General features: G+C 43.3%; 1 protein-coding gene across 1 annotated transcript in view; it reads right to left on the bottom strand.

Moving 5' to 3' along the window:
- PSTPIP2 (proline-serine-threonine phosphatase interacting protein 2) overlaps nt 1–16,090 on the bottom strand; it is a 71,284-nt gene that overhangs the window by 25,937 nt on the left and 29,257 nt on the right. The window contains exon 2 of the mRNA XM_077777661.1: nt 2,860–2,960. Coding sequence (XP_077633787.1) covers nt 2,860–2,960 — 101 coding nt within the window. The remainder of the gene's footprint in view (nt 1–2,859; nt 2,961–16,090) is intronic.

Raw genomic sequence — 16,090 nt, 5'->3', positions numbered from 1 at the left:
CAAAACCCTGAAGAGGTGCAAAACCCTGCACTTCTTCACCCAAATTATCCCTGAACAGGACACAGGGAAGGAATGCACACCCCCTCAGTGACTGCAGCCTCCGCCTGGCAATCATACCACCAGATAGGAAGCTCAGGGCCCAGGCAGGCCACTTGACCAAAGGCCTCAAACCTCCACATACAGGGCATATGTATCTGACAATCTGGCCTAATGCCAGCAGATTCTTTCCCAAAATCAGAGAACACAGGACCGGTTTCTTTTGCTATAAAACTCCTGCAGAAAAATGACCATATACTAGAAATACAGTATAGGGGCATCTGTGTGGCTCATTCGGTTAAATGTCTCACTCTTGGTTTCGGCTCAGGTCATGATCTCACAGTTTGTGGGTTCAACCTCCGTGTCAGACTCTGTGCTAACAATGCAGAGCCTGCTTGGGATTCTCTCCCTCCCTGCCCCTTATCCATTGTCTCTTTCTCTCTCTGCCCTTCTCCCACTCATGCTATCTCTGTCTAAAAATAAATAAATGAATGAATAAGAAACTTTTAAAAATACAATAAAAATATTTACTAATTTTTAATTTCCATATATTTCCTTCTCTTTTCCATATATTTTTGTGAGATATTTAAAAAGTGAGAACTTGGGGCGCCTGGGTGGCTTAGTCGGTTAGGCGTCCGACTTTCGCTTAGGTCATGACCTCGCGGTTCGTGGGTTCGAGCCCCGCATCGGGCTCTGTGCTGACTGCCAGCTCAGAGCCTGGAGACTGTTTCAGTCTGTGACTCCCTCTCTCTCTGACCCTCCCCTGCTCACGCTGTCTCTCTCTCTCTCTCCTAGAAATAAATAAAAATACTAAAAAAAAAAAAAGTGAGAACTTAGCTTCTGGGATCTATCTGCACTTGTGTTTTTCAAACTGTGGGTCAAAACTCACTTACAAACCGGGATGCCTGGGTGGCTCAGTCGCTTAAGCGACCGGCTTCAGCTCAGGTCATGATCTCACAATTCGTGGGTTCGAGCCCTGCATCAGGCTCTGTGCTAACAGCTAGCTCAGAGCCTGGACCTGTTTCAGATCTGTGTCTCCCTCTTTCTGACCCTCCCCTGCTCACGCTGCCTCTCTCTCTCAGAAATAAATAAAACATTAAAAAAAAAAAAAACTCACTTGCAAACCATAAATCCATTCAATGGGCTACGACCAGCCATTTTTAAATACATAGAATTAAATAAAATAATAGGGTAGTGACGTGTGTTAAACTCTTGTTTTAGCATGTGTGTACTGGACAGAGGTAAAATTTATTTCTTGCTGAGGGTTACATTTAAAAAAAAATGTAGGCACTGAGTTACACCACCATCTGCATCATGTCAGGGGACTCTCAGATGGTCCCATCAGGCAGCAGAAGCTTCTGTCATGGGTGTTTGGCACAGCTTCTCACGGATGTATGGCAAGGCTAGTTCACTCCCAGCAGAAAATCGATAAAAGCACTAACTGGAAGAGGAGCACCAAAATCAAGGGATATTCTACAATATGCATGCCCTGCAGTTGTGAAGTTGTGCATGTTGCCTCCAGAGCTCTGTTGAGGAATGGAGGAAGCCTACCTCCAGTGCCCATCAAGGGAAAGAAAAGTGGTAAGGTGGTGTCACCACTGTCAACCAGCTTGGGTGGAGGAGGGAAGCTGGGCCTGGAAGGAAGTGGTGCATGGCCAGCTTCCTGGAGGCTGACAGTGGAGAGACCTTGCTCCGCCCACCCCTCCTGAGATCCATAGTGTGGTAGTGACAGAGGCCTCTTCATCTGGGGTGGACAACTATGTAGGTGTGATCTTACCCAATGTTCTCTTGAAAAGAAAATTAAAAGACGATGGAAAAATACTTTAATGTCTGTATCTCCAAGCTCTAAACCTTCCCGTGTTACAAAAAGAATCTGTTCATTAGTTTGGGTCCTGGCAACAACCCAGATCTTTGGCGAAAAATCCACCTAAAGTCCTCCTTCTTCCAGAATCACTGGGAAATTGAGTACTCTGGACGAATACGATTTTCCACTAAACTATCTTACCCCATTAAGTATGGAATTACAAAAAAACAATGCCTTATCCATTACAAAAAGAAAAGGAAAGGCACTTGGTGGCTCAGTTGGTTAAGCGTCTGGCTCTTGGCTTCAGCTCAGGTCGCAGTTTCATGGTTCATGAGTTTGAGCCCCCATTGGGTTCTGCACTGACAGTAGGGAGCTTCCTTCAGATACTCTCTGTCCCGATCTCTCTGGCCCTCCCCCAACCTCTCAAAATAAATAAACTTTAAAAATCAAATAAAATTTAAAAAGGAAAAGAAAGGAAAACTCCTCTACACCATGCCAGTCACCGCCCTTCCCCACCAAGCTCCCTGCCATCTGCAGTGCTGTGACCCATCCACCCCCATCTTTCTCACTGCTCTGTCCCTCCCCGCCCATGGTCTCTGAATCAGGCTCCTTAAGTCATGCTCATCTCCTCCACCTGCAAGCTTGCTGTTCTCCCACAGACACCTGGCTACCCCTTACCCCTCCGCCTATCAAACCCACCCCACCCTCCGAGGGCCGCTCCCAGGTCCTGTCTGCTATGAAGCTGCCCCTCTTTATGTCCTAGTCTTTCACAGTCCCCTCCCAGTGCTGTGCGTATCAGCTCACTTAGCATTTTATTATGTTTTCTTTGCTGTTTCATTCATGAATCTCATCTGTCAAGCTGGTTTCTAAGAACTTTAGGACAGAGATACCATTTACTTGCATAGCCTAGAGCACAGGGTTTTGCGAACACTTAGAAACAAACAGAAAGTAGAAAATTGTTTCTTTGTGTGGAAGTGTTTCTGTCTTCCCCTCCATTTTCAAGGAAGAACAGTATGTACCTTTCTTTTAAAAAGTCTTCAAACTCCTTGCAGTTCTTGCGGCCGTTGTTCAGGTGCTGGATAATACTGTCGTAGCCAGCGGTGCTGAGGATGTCTGAGCTCTGGTGAGAAAGGACATTTGTCAGGGCAGGGACAGTGATGATGGCAGCCCCGAGCCTGGAGAGTGGACAGGGCAGAGCACAGGGGAAGCCAGCAGTGGGGAGTTTCTGAAGAACGTCACCTCCAAGACGTATGTGACCAAAGTAAACAAAATAGAAGAACTAAGAGTCTCTGTGGCTGTGGGAGAATTTTCAAAGTTATGAAACCGAAGGGCCATGAAACAGGAAGGACATGACAGGAAATGGAGAGCACATGGATGAGGGATCCAGCCGGGCTCTGTCGCTCTCTGCCCCCGCCCACCATGCCTCATCACATCAGGACAGGGCAGGAGCCCCTGTGGAGTGGAAACCCACCCCCACCGCAGGGCCACATTAACCAGGGCTACACAATTTTCCCTTTGTCCTCAAACTTGTCACAGAGTTTGACAATGGCACTTCCCACAGCCAATAAGGCTGGTCTGAGGGTCAAGGGTCAAGGGCATCCCTGCAAAGGGCAAACAGCTCTGAGCCAGGAGTCAGGTCCCTGGAGTAGAGGGGAGGGGGCGGCTTCCCACTGGGAAACATGAAGGGGAGTCGGCATGATCCATCACATGGTCACTGGCTGGCCCCAATCAGGGAGGGTTGGGGATGAGGGATATTTTCTCATTTTAAATTAGCAATTTATGCCCATTTTTATTTTGTTATGTGCTCTGAGGTTGGAGGAAGCTACTTAAGTCCCCAAAGGAATAGCCCCAGAGGCAGTACATTTTTAAAATCGAACTCCCCCATGGGGTGCACCTGGGTGGCTCAGTCTGTTGAACGTCCAACTTGGGCTCAGGTCATGATCTCACGGTTTGTGAGTTTGAGCCCCATGTCAGGCTCTCTGCTGTCAACATGGGGTCAGCTTTGGATCTTCTGTCCTCCTCTCTCTCTCTCTCTGCCCCTCCCTGCCTTCTCATTTTCAAAAATAAATAAAGATTTTTTTTTAAACTTTAAGATCAAAGTCCCACAATTCCTCAAACCTACAAGTCAGGAGATAAAGAATATCTCCTATTAGGTATCCTAATCTGGCTGGTTCCCTGATTTCTACCTCCAAAGGCATATATTAGGTTGCCCGATTCGGACTCCAGTCCCTTGGGGAGATTGGTAAGGCTGCCCCGAGTGTGCCCTGGGGAGCTCTAGACTCACCCACCCCAGCCCAGCCCAGGTGGACCACCCCTCCCCAGCCCCCAGTGGGCTGAGGGAGTACCACTCTGCAATTAGTGGTGAGTGGGGGACCCCTGAAGATACCTCGACCCAGCCCTGAGCACTGGAGAAGCAGAATTTCCCTCTTCCATGGCCTGGCCCAGCAGGCAGAGTCCCAGGAAGACTAGCAGGACACGGCTTGAGGCTGATTTCAATGTGGCCTTCAGAAACCCAACTGGCCACAGCTCACACATTTTTAAAGATGGATTATTATCGGCAGAGTCAATTTTACACGTGGGCATATAAATAAATCTAAGTTAGAAAGGCATTTTGTTCCAGGAATTCTGGCTCTTGTTTCAGCATAGATCTAGGCCCCGGGAAGCCTAAAGAAACAGCCTCCACCAGAGCTGCATTTCTCTACCCACCCCCTCCATACACACTCTTCTGTCTCAGCCAAGGGGCCTTCTTCCTGTCCCCTGCCACGCAACACTCAGTGGCAACTCTATGACAGTGTTTACATTATCCCCTCCTGAATCCAGATCCAGTCCCTCAATCCCCAGGTTTTCCGGAAGCCTTCTCTGAGGGGCCCCAATGCCCAGCTTCGAATTTGCTGGCTGGTATCCACCCCGTGAGGAGCCTTGCTGTCCCAATTCTACGGCAAGTTCCTGCAGCTGCTTGCAAGTCTTGGATTGCTGCTGCACACACACACAACCAAAGAAATCTAGCTTCGGATTATGCACACCAAAGATCCACAGTAAAATTCTGGAGGATGGAAACGCCTCTGCTGTTCCAGCCAGATGCATCAGAAGGGAGAGATGAAGACAGACTCCTGAGTGAATGAGTGAAAGGGTACCAAGGCACCAAGGGCCACAATCAATGCCAGTTTGTAGAGAGAGCACTTTGCCCTTTCCAGAGAAAAACACTTGGGGTCTCTGTTCTATGCTGTTCTTTTGAAAAAAGTGGTTTCCTTTTTCTTAATGAAGGGTGAAAACAGACACTCTTTGAGCTGAGCAGGAAGGGTGGAGCTAAACCAGGGTTCATGGAAACAAACCAAATCACTATGCTTCCCGGCTATCAGCTTAAAAAACCAGAATTGCTGCTTCAGAGCAGTGACTGGGCTATAGAGGCAACTAAGCAATGAAATCCCCAAGAGAAAACAAACAGTGCCCATGACCAAGTTCAAAATAGTGGAAGATTTGGCCTGGGAACTCCTTCGTATGCTGCTCAGAGAGCACGGCTGGTAAGCACTGACTGGCATAAGCAAGAATAGAAGGGTCAAGTAGGATAGAAGACTGCATGAGCACCAAGATGGTATCTCAGATCTGCCATCAGAAGTGACAATCCCATAACCTCAATAGCCTCAGCTTGTTAACTGGAGTCCTCTACACAATATCCCTGACTTCTCTTCCTCAGCTTTTCCACCCTGGTCTCTTTCCTGTCTTCCAAATGGACAATTTACATTTCTACCTCAGGACCTTTACACATGCTTTTCTCACAGAAGGAATAACATCTCCTCCTCTGGTTTGGGGCCAGTTCAAATCCCACTTCCTCTCTGGAGTCTTCCTCAAATAATTCCCTCTAATGTCTTCTCCTCCCCTTCTAAATGCCTGTAGTGTTTAATGCCCATTCTTCTATTTGGCTCTTATTATACATTATTTCATGTCAGTAGTTAACATATTTTTAAAAATTAGTTAACTTCTTGAAGAGTATCTGGATTATACCCAACTTTCATCACCCACAGTAGCTTCCATGTTAATGGTGCTTGAGAAATATTTGTTAATTGTATGCCAACTACAGACAAGATACTAAAAGGTTACAAAGCCCTCATTAGATTCAGTTCTTGCAATCAAGGAGCCTATTGTTCATTTAGGGAGTCAGTAAAAGACAATTACATAAAACAAATGTGTATGCACAAGGAAAATTAGAGACTAAGATGATACACGAGACTACAAAGAGAAAATATATAATGAAAGAGGTAGAGAACAAAGAATAGGCTTGAGTCATCAGAAGAGAGAAGAGGGGTGTCTGGGTGGCTCAGTCAGTTAAGAGTCCAACTTTGGCTCAGGTCATGATCTCATTGTTTGTGAGTTTGAGCCCCCGTCAGGCTCTGTGCTAATAGCTCAGATAGCCTGATTCAGATTCTGTGTCTCCCTCTCTCTCTGCCCTCCCCTGCTCATGCTCTGTCTCTTTCTCTCTCTCAAAAATAAATACACATTAAAAAAAATTTTTAAGAAAGAAAATAGAAGACATAAAATTTAAATTGAGTCTTTTAAAATGACTGGGATTCACACAAGAAATCAGAAGATACTTCAAACCAAATGATGGTGAAGGAAACATCAACATTTGTGGGACACAACAGAATAGTGCTTATAGGGAAACTTGCAGCTCTAAATGTTTGTATTCGGGAAAAAAATGTTTTAAAATTAATGATCTAAGCTTTTACTTGGTGGAGCTGGGAAAAAAGAATAAATTAAATCTGTAGTAAGTATAAAGAAAGAAAGAAAAATAGTGGAACAAAATGAAATAGAAATGGACAAACAAAAAAAGAAAGTTAATGAAACTAAAAGTTAATCTTTTGAGAAGTTTAATAAAATCAAAACCCATAGCTACAATGATCACAAAACAGGAGAGAGATAGGGCGCCTTAGGGGTATAAGAGATAGGGCACAAAATAAATAAATAAACTTTAAATTAAAAAAAAAAATAGGAGAAAGATGGGACGCCTGGCTGGCTCAGTCGGAAAAGCATGCTACTTTTGACCTTGGGGTCATGAGTTTGAGCCCCATATGGGGTGTACAGATTACTTAAATAAGTAAAACTTTTTAAAAAGTTGAGAAAAAAAAAAGAAGAAGGAAAGAACACAAATTACCAATATCTTCAATCTAAAAAAGGGCATCTACAAAAGCTATGCCAAAAACCTACTTAATTTTGAACACTTAAATTTGAACACTTTCCTCCTAATAAAGAGGAAATAAGGCAAGAAGTAAGTCACGGGTCAACTGAGTGGCTCAGTTGGTTGAGCATCTGGCTTTTGGTTTCAGCTTGGGTCATATCTTGTGGTTTGTGAGTTCAAGCCCCGCATTGGGCTCTGCACTGACAGCATGGAGCCTGCTTGGGATTCTCTCTCTCCTTCTCTTTCTGTCTCTGTCTCTCTCTCTCTCTCAAAATAAGTAAATAAAAACTTAAGGAAAAGAAAAAAGTCAAGAAAAGAAACAAAGTGCATACCTATTGGAAACAGTAAAACTGCTTTTATTTGCAGACAACATGATTGTGTATGTAGAAAATCCTAAGGAATTTTCCAAAAAATGACTAGAATTAATAAATAAACTTAACAAGGTTGCAGGGTACAAGGTCAATATACAAAAATCAATTATAGTTCTATATACCAGCAGCAAAAAAACCCTATACATCATTTGCAACGGCATAAAAGATATAAAATATTCAAGAGTAAATACTTAAGAAGTTATATAAGATTTTTCCACTCAAAATTGCATGCATTGCTGAGAAAAATGAAATTAAGACATCAGTAAAGGTAGATACATACCTTGTTTGGGGATTGAAAGAGTCAGTATTGTTAAAATGTTAATTGTCCCCAAATTGAGCTATAGATTCAACACAATCCCATCAAAATCTCAAAATCGTTGCTGCAGAAATTTGCTAGTTAGCCTAAAATTTATATGGAATTACAAAGGACCTAGAATAAGCAAAACAATTTTTTTTAAGCTGGAGAATTCACACCAATGACTTTAAAACCTTCTATGAAATCACAGTAGTCAAAAAAGCATGGTACTGATCTGAGGTTATATAAACAGACTATGGAACAGCATAGAATCCAGAATAGACTCTCCTGTCAACTGACTTTCAACAAAGGTGCCAAAGATTCTCAATGACAAAATGACAGTCTTTTCCACAAGTGGCCCTGACAATTGCATAAAACACAGGGAGAAAAGAACATCTATTCCTTCTTCATACCATAAACAAACATTAATTGAGATGGATCATAGGCTTACATGTAAAACTAAAGTTTCCATTAAAAAAAATAAGGAAATATCTTTGAGACTGAGATAGGAAAAGATTTCTTAGAGAGAATACAAAAATTATGAACTACAAAAGAAAAGCCTCAAAAAATGGACTTGATCAAAATTAAAAACCTCTGTTCATCAAAAGAGATTGTGAAGATGGGGTGCCAGGGTGGCTCAGTCGGTTAAGCATCTGACTTCAGCTCAGGTCATAATCTCACGGTTCAGGAGTTTGTGTCCCGCATCAGCCTCTGTGCTGACAACTCAGAGCCTGGAGCCTACTTCAGATTCTATGCCTCTCTCTCTCTTTGCCTCTCCCCTGCTTGCACTCTATCTCTCTCTCAAAAATAAATAAACAGTAACAAAAAAAAAAAAAAGAAAGAGAGAAAGAGAGAGATTGTGAAGAAAATTCAATGGTAGGCCATAGTCTGGGAGAAACTATTCACCTTACATATCAAGGGTAGAGCATTTGACCACATATATCTGTCACAGGACTTGTATCCAGAATATATAAATAACTCCAACAAAGTCATGATAAAAATGTAAGCAACCCAATAAAAACCGGGCATAATACTTAAACTTCATAAACACTTCATAAAAAGACACTTCATAAAAGATATTTTGTTTGGCCAAAAAGTTTATGGAAAGTTGCTTACTATCACAGGAAAATTCAAATTAAAGTCACAGTCATATCTACTCCATGCCCACTAGAAGAGCTAGAGTTAAAAAGTCAGCATTGAATGTAGGCAGGAATATTGAACTACCAGAATTCATGCATTCTGATGGGCATGTAAAAATGGTACATTTTGAAAAATGGCAATTTCTCAAAAAGAAAAATACACACATATGCTCTGGCCCAAAGTTGCACCCTAAGCATTTGCCCAAGTGAAATGAAAACACATGTCCACAAAAAGACTTGCACAAGAATGTTCATAGGAGTGTTGTTCACAATAGCCTCAAACTGGAAACAACCCAATGTCTAACAACTGATGCAAGGCAAACAATCTGTGATGGATTCATACAATGGGATACTAGTCAGCAATAAAATGACAGCTACTGACACATGAAACCACATGGATGAATCTCAAAAACATTATGCCAGTGACGGGCACCTGAGTGGCCCAGTCAGTTAAGCGTCTGACGCTTGGTTTTGGCTCAGGTCTTGATCTCACAGTTCATGAGATCAAGCCCTGAGTCAGGTCAGGCCTGCTTGACTCTCTCTCTCTCTCCCTCTCTCTCTCTCTCAAAATAAATAAATAAACATTAAAAAAAAAAAAACCTTATGCCAGTGAAAGATGCCAGACACAACAAAGCATTTACTGTGTGATCTCATTTACATGACATTCTAGGGCAGGTGGCAATTTTAGGACTTACTTTCTACAAGAAAAGAAACAACAGCGATTGCCTGAGCCAGGGGAGAACCTGAGGGTGGAGTGGGAAGGGCCCCTTGGGGAACTTCCTGGAATGATGGAAATGCATACACCCATGTGACCCACATTCTTATCAAGATCTTTCTATAGAGGTGTGGGTTGCACAGGTGTGTGTAGTTTTTGAAGCTCCTCGATCTGCACATTTAACTTACATAAATTACACTTCAATAAAATTCAAAGGCAAAAAAAAAAAAAAAGGAACAGGATTCAGAAGGAGAAGGGGCAGGAAGCACAGTGGAAGGAACAGAAGAAGAGAAGTCTTGGAAGTAGATCTGGCCTGGGAGTCCTGCGTGAGGCAGGGCCATGAAAATGAAGGGCGAACAGATCCAAGCCCCCAGCAACCCTCCCAAGGACCCAGAATGTAAGGTTTCATAAGGCTCAAATTATAAAGAGTTAAAGAGTATTCACATTTCAGTCAATGGGTTAGTTCTTTGACCACAGACATTTCAAGACAAAAAATTTGCCAGACGCAGCAGTAAGCACATGTGTGCCACATCAGCAGACATGTGAACCAAAGAAGGGTAGTAAGTCTTGTGAGCACACAGGCAGGCAGTCCAGACCAGGTCGAGGTATGGGTTCAGAGAAGGAGGAAGTCTCTGTGGGCTTCCTGGTGGAGGGTGACTCCACTGCCCACCAGCTCCTCATCCCAGATCTAACACTCAGATCTGATATCAGTCACTCAGTCCAGGCACATACACTCTGCTTCCTGCCCAGCGCTGAGCCCCATGCCTCAGGGGCCTCTCAGAACTGGTTTCCAGGGTCCTTTTCCACCACATGGCCTCTGGGCAGAAGGTATAAGGGCAGAGAGGAAGCAAAGCATACCTGCAGCCTCCAAAGCTGCCATCGCAGTTACAGGCGCTGCCGCAGAGCATCCCCACATCTGGGTCTGTGCTGCATCTCACGCCCGCCCCATCACGGTGTCTGCTATGCCCCAGTTTCCCTAGCTGTGGGCTCCAAGGACGACCTGTGCCAGAATCACTCAGGCAGACCCCAGGTCCCACCCGGACCTGCTGCGTTCTGAGACTGGGGCAGGAGAATCTCCACTTTTTACACTCCTTCCAAGTGACTTAACGTCGTTTGAAAACTGCTGCCCCAGAAATGATAGAGACAAAAGAACAAAGTCCCCACGCAGAGGAGCTGAGCACGAAGGAAAGCAGGATACATGCCCGCAAAACTAGAGAACATGGCAGACTGGGGTGGCGGGAGAGCGGCTGCTGGGAAGGGGCGTGATAAGAGGGAGGAGAAAGACTCAGGGTTTGCGCTTCATTTTGAAACCTCGGATTTCTGAGGCACCTGAGGGGCTCAGTCGGTTAAGCATCAAAGTCTTGGTTTCAGCTCAGGTCATGATCTCATGGTTTGTGGGCTTGAGCCCCACATGTGGAAACTGCTTAGTATTCTCTCTCTCTCTCTCTCTCTCACTCTCTCCCCTCCCCCCCCCGTTAAAAATAAATAAATAAACTTAAAAAAAAAAAAAACCCTCTGATTTTGAGTAAAAAATGCAAATTAACATTGATGCCCTCTGGGGCCCCAGGGGTAGGGGCAGCTGACTTGGTGTGACATGCAAAGGCCGCGTTTGTTTGCGGCCTGGGCAGAGCTGCAGACCTGTGCCACACTCTGCATTACAGGCCCACAGCATTTCCCATACGCACAGCAAGATGGGAGCTATTTCCATGTTTTACAGCTGGAGAAAAAAGGAGGTGATCTCCTTATCACTACCTCCAACCACAGTGAAAGATCTTAACCCTCAACCTACAATATTATTCAAATCTCTGTTATTCATTACAAGTTATACAGCCAACAACAGACTGGGGGTAAAGATCAAGGCATTCCTTTTATCTCCCTATGCTCTCAACCCGGACCTTTCTTTCTTGCTTACTTTCCAATCCCTTTTACCCAGAGATGTAAAGGCAAATGGTTCAAATTCACCTTATCAGAAAACATAGATTAATTATTGTTAATTAATTTTAATAATTCGGTCTAACATCCATTGAATGCTTGCTATATTCCAAATAGCATGCCAACTATTGTGCATGGAATATCCTCCTGTTTAATTCTTATAACAATCCTACGACAGAGGGATCATTATTATCTTCATTTATAGGACAAGAAACTGAGGAACAAAGTCCATATTCATAAACCACTTGACCACACAGCTTCTCTTCCTGGAGGACAAGAGCCATAGTTAACTTTCTGTCAGTCTGCTTCCCAGCAATTCTAAAGATTTTTATTTATTTTTGAGAGAGAGAGAGAGAGAGAGCATGCCCGCATGAGCTAGGGTGGGGCAGAGAGATAGGGAGACAGAGGATCCCCAGTAGAGGCTAGAACTCAAAAATCGCAGGATCATGGGCCACCAGAGTGGCTCAGTGAGTTAAGCCTCCAACTTTGGCTCAGGCCATGATCTCATGGTTCATGGGTTCAAACCCTGTGTTGGGCTCTGTACTGAAAGCCCAAAGCCTGGAGCCTGCTTTTAGATTCTATGTCTCCCTCTCTCTCTGCCCCTCCCCTGCTTGTTCTCTCTCTCTCTCTCTCTCTCTCTCTCTCAAAAAGAAATAAACATTTAAAAAAAGAAAGTGATCATGCCCCGAGTTAAAGTTGGACACTTAATCAACAGAGCCACCCAGAGGCCCCTAAAGATTTTTAAGTAATCTCTACATCCAGTATGAGGCTCGAACTCACAACCCAGAGATTGAGAGCGGCAGGCTCCACCTGCTGAGCCAGCCAGGGGCCACCCCAATCCCAGCAATTCTACACAGGACACGCCCAGGCTTTAACACCATACTTGGGTCTGAGTCCAAATTCTACCCCGTGACAGCTATGTGACCTTGGGCTGAGAGCTCTGTCTCTCTTCATGTTAATATACAAGACTGTTAAATGGGGATTCTTGTAAGGATCAAATGAGATATTGTGCTTTGAGTTTGTCAAGTGCTTCATAAACTAAAGGAATTAAGAGAGACACACTCAAATCTCTCAAGACCATGCCACAAAAACAAAAAATCAAATGTATTTGGACTGTGTGAACTTTTTCACTAAAAGCAGACAATAGTGAAAGAAATGTAGCCTGTTAGCTATTCAAAGCTAAGTATTTCGGAACACCTGGGTGGCTCAGTCAGCTGAGTGTCTGACTTCAGCTCAAGTCATGATCTCCCGTTGTGAGCTCCAGTCCCACATTGGGCTCACTGCTGTCAGTGCAGAGCCTGCTTTGGATCCTCTGTCCTTCTCTCTCTGACCTTCCCCCATTTGCGCTCTCTCAAAAATAAATAAAACATTAAAAAAATTTTAAATATATGTCATCATCAGAGGAAGCAGCCAGAAAGGTGTCAGAGTCACCTCAGAAAGGGATATGGAAACTGCTGTTTCAGCCATGCATTCCTAAATCTTTTTTTTAAATTTTTTTTAATGTTTTATTTATTTCTAGGAGAGAGAGAGAGAGACAGCGTGAGCAGGGGAGGGTCAGAGAGAGAGGGAGACGCAGAATCTGAAATAGGCTCCAGGCTCTAAGCTGGCAGTCAGCACAGAGCCCGACGCAGGGCTCGAACCCACGAACCGCGAGATCATGACTTAAGCGAAAGTCGACGCTTAAGCGACTAAGCCACCCAGGCGCCCCATGCATTCCTAAATCAAAAGTCAAAATTGGGGCACCTGGGTGGCCCAGTCGATTAAACGTCTGACTCCTGGTTTGGGCTCAGGTCATGATTTCACAGTTCGTGGGTTCCAGCCTCTGGGATGAGAGCATGGAGGCTGCTTGGGATTCTCTCTTTCTCCTTCTTTCCTCGCGCTCTCTCTCTCTCTCTCTCTCAAAATAAATAAATAAACATAAAAAAAAATAAAGTCAAGATCATATCATGGTTGCGTCCTTAAGCCTTCTCGTAAGCCACAGCAGGGGACTGTGAAGGCAAGAATGAAACCCACCCCGGTTCCCACTCCTGGTGTGCTCTGCCGGCCCACAGGGTGTGGCCCTCACTGCCTCCAGCCTCCAGTCAGACATCCCCAGCTCTGTCTGGCCTGGGTCCACACTTGACCTTTTCACATGTCTAAGTCAGCAGGTCAGTTAAAAAGGCAACTCCACTCAGCTGAAAATACACTTGGAAGTAACTGTGTGATGCCAAACCCTTGCATCGGGGGGAAAAATGGTTGAAAGGATGTGCACCAAAAATGTTGAAAGCAATTCTCTTCTTACCACACGTCTGTATTTTCTAAATTTACTCTAAAATATTTATACTGCTTTTATAATCTGAAGTCTTCCTCCCTACCTCCATCCCTTAGAGGTGGCAAATCGATGTGTTTTGTTTCTCTGTCCTGTATTCCCAGCCCCACTAAAATAACAAAAGATCCGTAAGGACAATAGAAAGTAGGGAAGGGCCCAAGGAGGAAGCTGGAGATTTGTAGGAATGTCCGTTATAAAAAAGCCGGCGGGGCTAGACGCACAGAGGACAGAAGCCAGTGTGCCAGCCCACGCCAAACAGAAGAGATTCCACAGGCTTTCCCGGCAAAGCCCTAGAAACCCTGAAGCTCAAGTCAGCAGGGGCTGAAACTGAAGCAACCACGGAAAATCTGCCGGGTGTTTGCAGCCGTGGAGCCCAGCCAGCGCCCTGCCCGCTCTGAGCTGAGACTTTTGTGCCAAAGCCACAACTGGTGAGGACTCCGCCCTGCAGCAGGCTCCTACCAAGGGCAGAGAGAGCAAAGAGCAACAGGCTACCGTCCCTTGGCACCGTCAAAGCTCCCACAGTACAGCCTGAAAGAAAAAGAAAGTTACGCACAGTTGTCAAGCCCTGAAAATGCCCTTCGCTTCCAGGTAGCACCGTTCCCACTTTCTCACTCCGGACAGGCAACAAAATATCAGAAACTGTCATGATTTCTAGATGATACAAGCACCTATTTGGAAAACCAGGCATTTTATCAAATGAAAAGCTAAGGCTCGAATGAAATATTTTTTGTGTTAAGCATTAGCTTTCGTACACATCAACAATAACCGCTTAAGAACGTAACTTAACTGCTCACAGTCTGTCTCTCCTCTCAAAAATAAACGTTAAAAAATTTTTTAAAAAAGAACATAACTTAAAACACAAAATCCTATTCACAGTGCCAACAAAACATATAAAATACCTAGGAATAAGCTTTTTTGAAGGAAAAAGACATTTAAGACATTACCAAAAAATACAGATAGAATCACAATACATCTAGGAATATATCCTAGTCTAATATATAGGAAAAAAATCTAGAAAAGTCTAATACTGGAAAGATTCAGTTCTCCTCAAGTAAATTTATTAAGTTAAAATAGTTTCAATCAAAATCCAAATCTTACTGGAGTTTCTTTTTAAATTTAACTTCATTTCAAAGCCCAAAGGGTAGGTGAAGATAAATAGTTCACAAAATGTTGAAAAGTAATGAGTGAGGAACCCACCCCACCATATGAAAAACAGAATAAAGTAACAAAAAATTTAAAAACATAGTACTGACATTGTGAACTGACAATCAGGTAAATAAATACAAACAACAGTCCAGAGACAGTTTTATGTACACAGAGGATTTAATATATGATAAAGGAAGCATGAAGCCAGAAAGCAAAGGATGGCTTATTCAATGTTACTGTGACAGTGACAGTCCATTTTGCCAAAAACTAAATATAGAGCCCTTTCTAACATCACACTCTAAAATAAGTACCTGATTAATTAAAGGTCTAAGCATGGAAATCATAAACAGGTAAGAAGAAAATATAGGACATATTTTTTTTTTAAATATTAAGATTTTTTCTAGACTGCAAACTTAGAAAACGTTTTTAAAAAGACAAAATTAGCCTATTCTGAAAATACAGTTGAATAAAATTGACCCCATTTGACACAGAAAGTTTCAGCAGGCCAATTCCCATAGAAGAAGCAGGAAGTAATCAAGGAGCAGAAAACAGTAACCAAATTGGGTGTTTCATAGAACATGGAATTCCACAAAACCGTCAGGGAAAAAAAGTATTCCTAAGGTTCCAAAACTGATTGGAAATGAAAGAAAATGCCCTAATTCACCCTGTAAAGCAAGTATAACACAATATTTAAACTCGACGGAGTATTTAAAAAGTTACAGATCAGTATCACTTATATATATTAATCAAAATGTTCTAACTAAAATATTAGCAACGTAATTCAATAACACATTCTAAAGAGAATGTAACAAGATTAAGTGGGATTTATTCCAGGAATGCAAAGCTGGTTGAATATTAATCTAATATTTATTAATCTAATAAAACATTTTAATAAATCTAAGCTGAAAAATCATTATTTTCTCCATAAATGCCTGTGGTAGGCTAAATAATAGATCCCAAAGATACTCAGGTCCTCATCCCTAGACTCCATGAACTTGTTTCATATGGAAAACAAGTCTTTGTTGATAGGATTACATGAAGAATATTGACATAGACGGGCTCTGTGCTGCCTGCCAGCTCAGAGCCTGGAGCCTGTTTCAGAGTCTGTGACTCCCTCTCTCTGACCCTCCCCTGCTCACGCTGTCTCTCTCTCTCTCTCTCTCTCTCTCTC

The sequence above is a fragment of the Crocuta crocuta genome, unplaced genomic scaffold, assembly GCF_008692635.1.
Source record: "Crocuta crocuta isolate KB4526 unplaced genomic scaffold, BGI_CrCroc_1.0 scaffold36, whole genome shotgun sequence".
NCBI classification, from domain to species: domain Eukaryota; kingdom Metazoa; phylum Chordata; class Mammalia; order Carnivora; family Hyaenidae; genus Crocuta; species Crocuta crocuta.
Note: the sequence above shows the minus strand (reverse complement) of the source record. Positions and strands in the feature narration are given on the sequence as shown.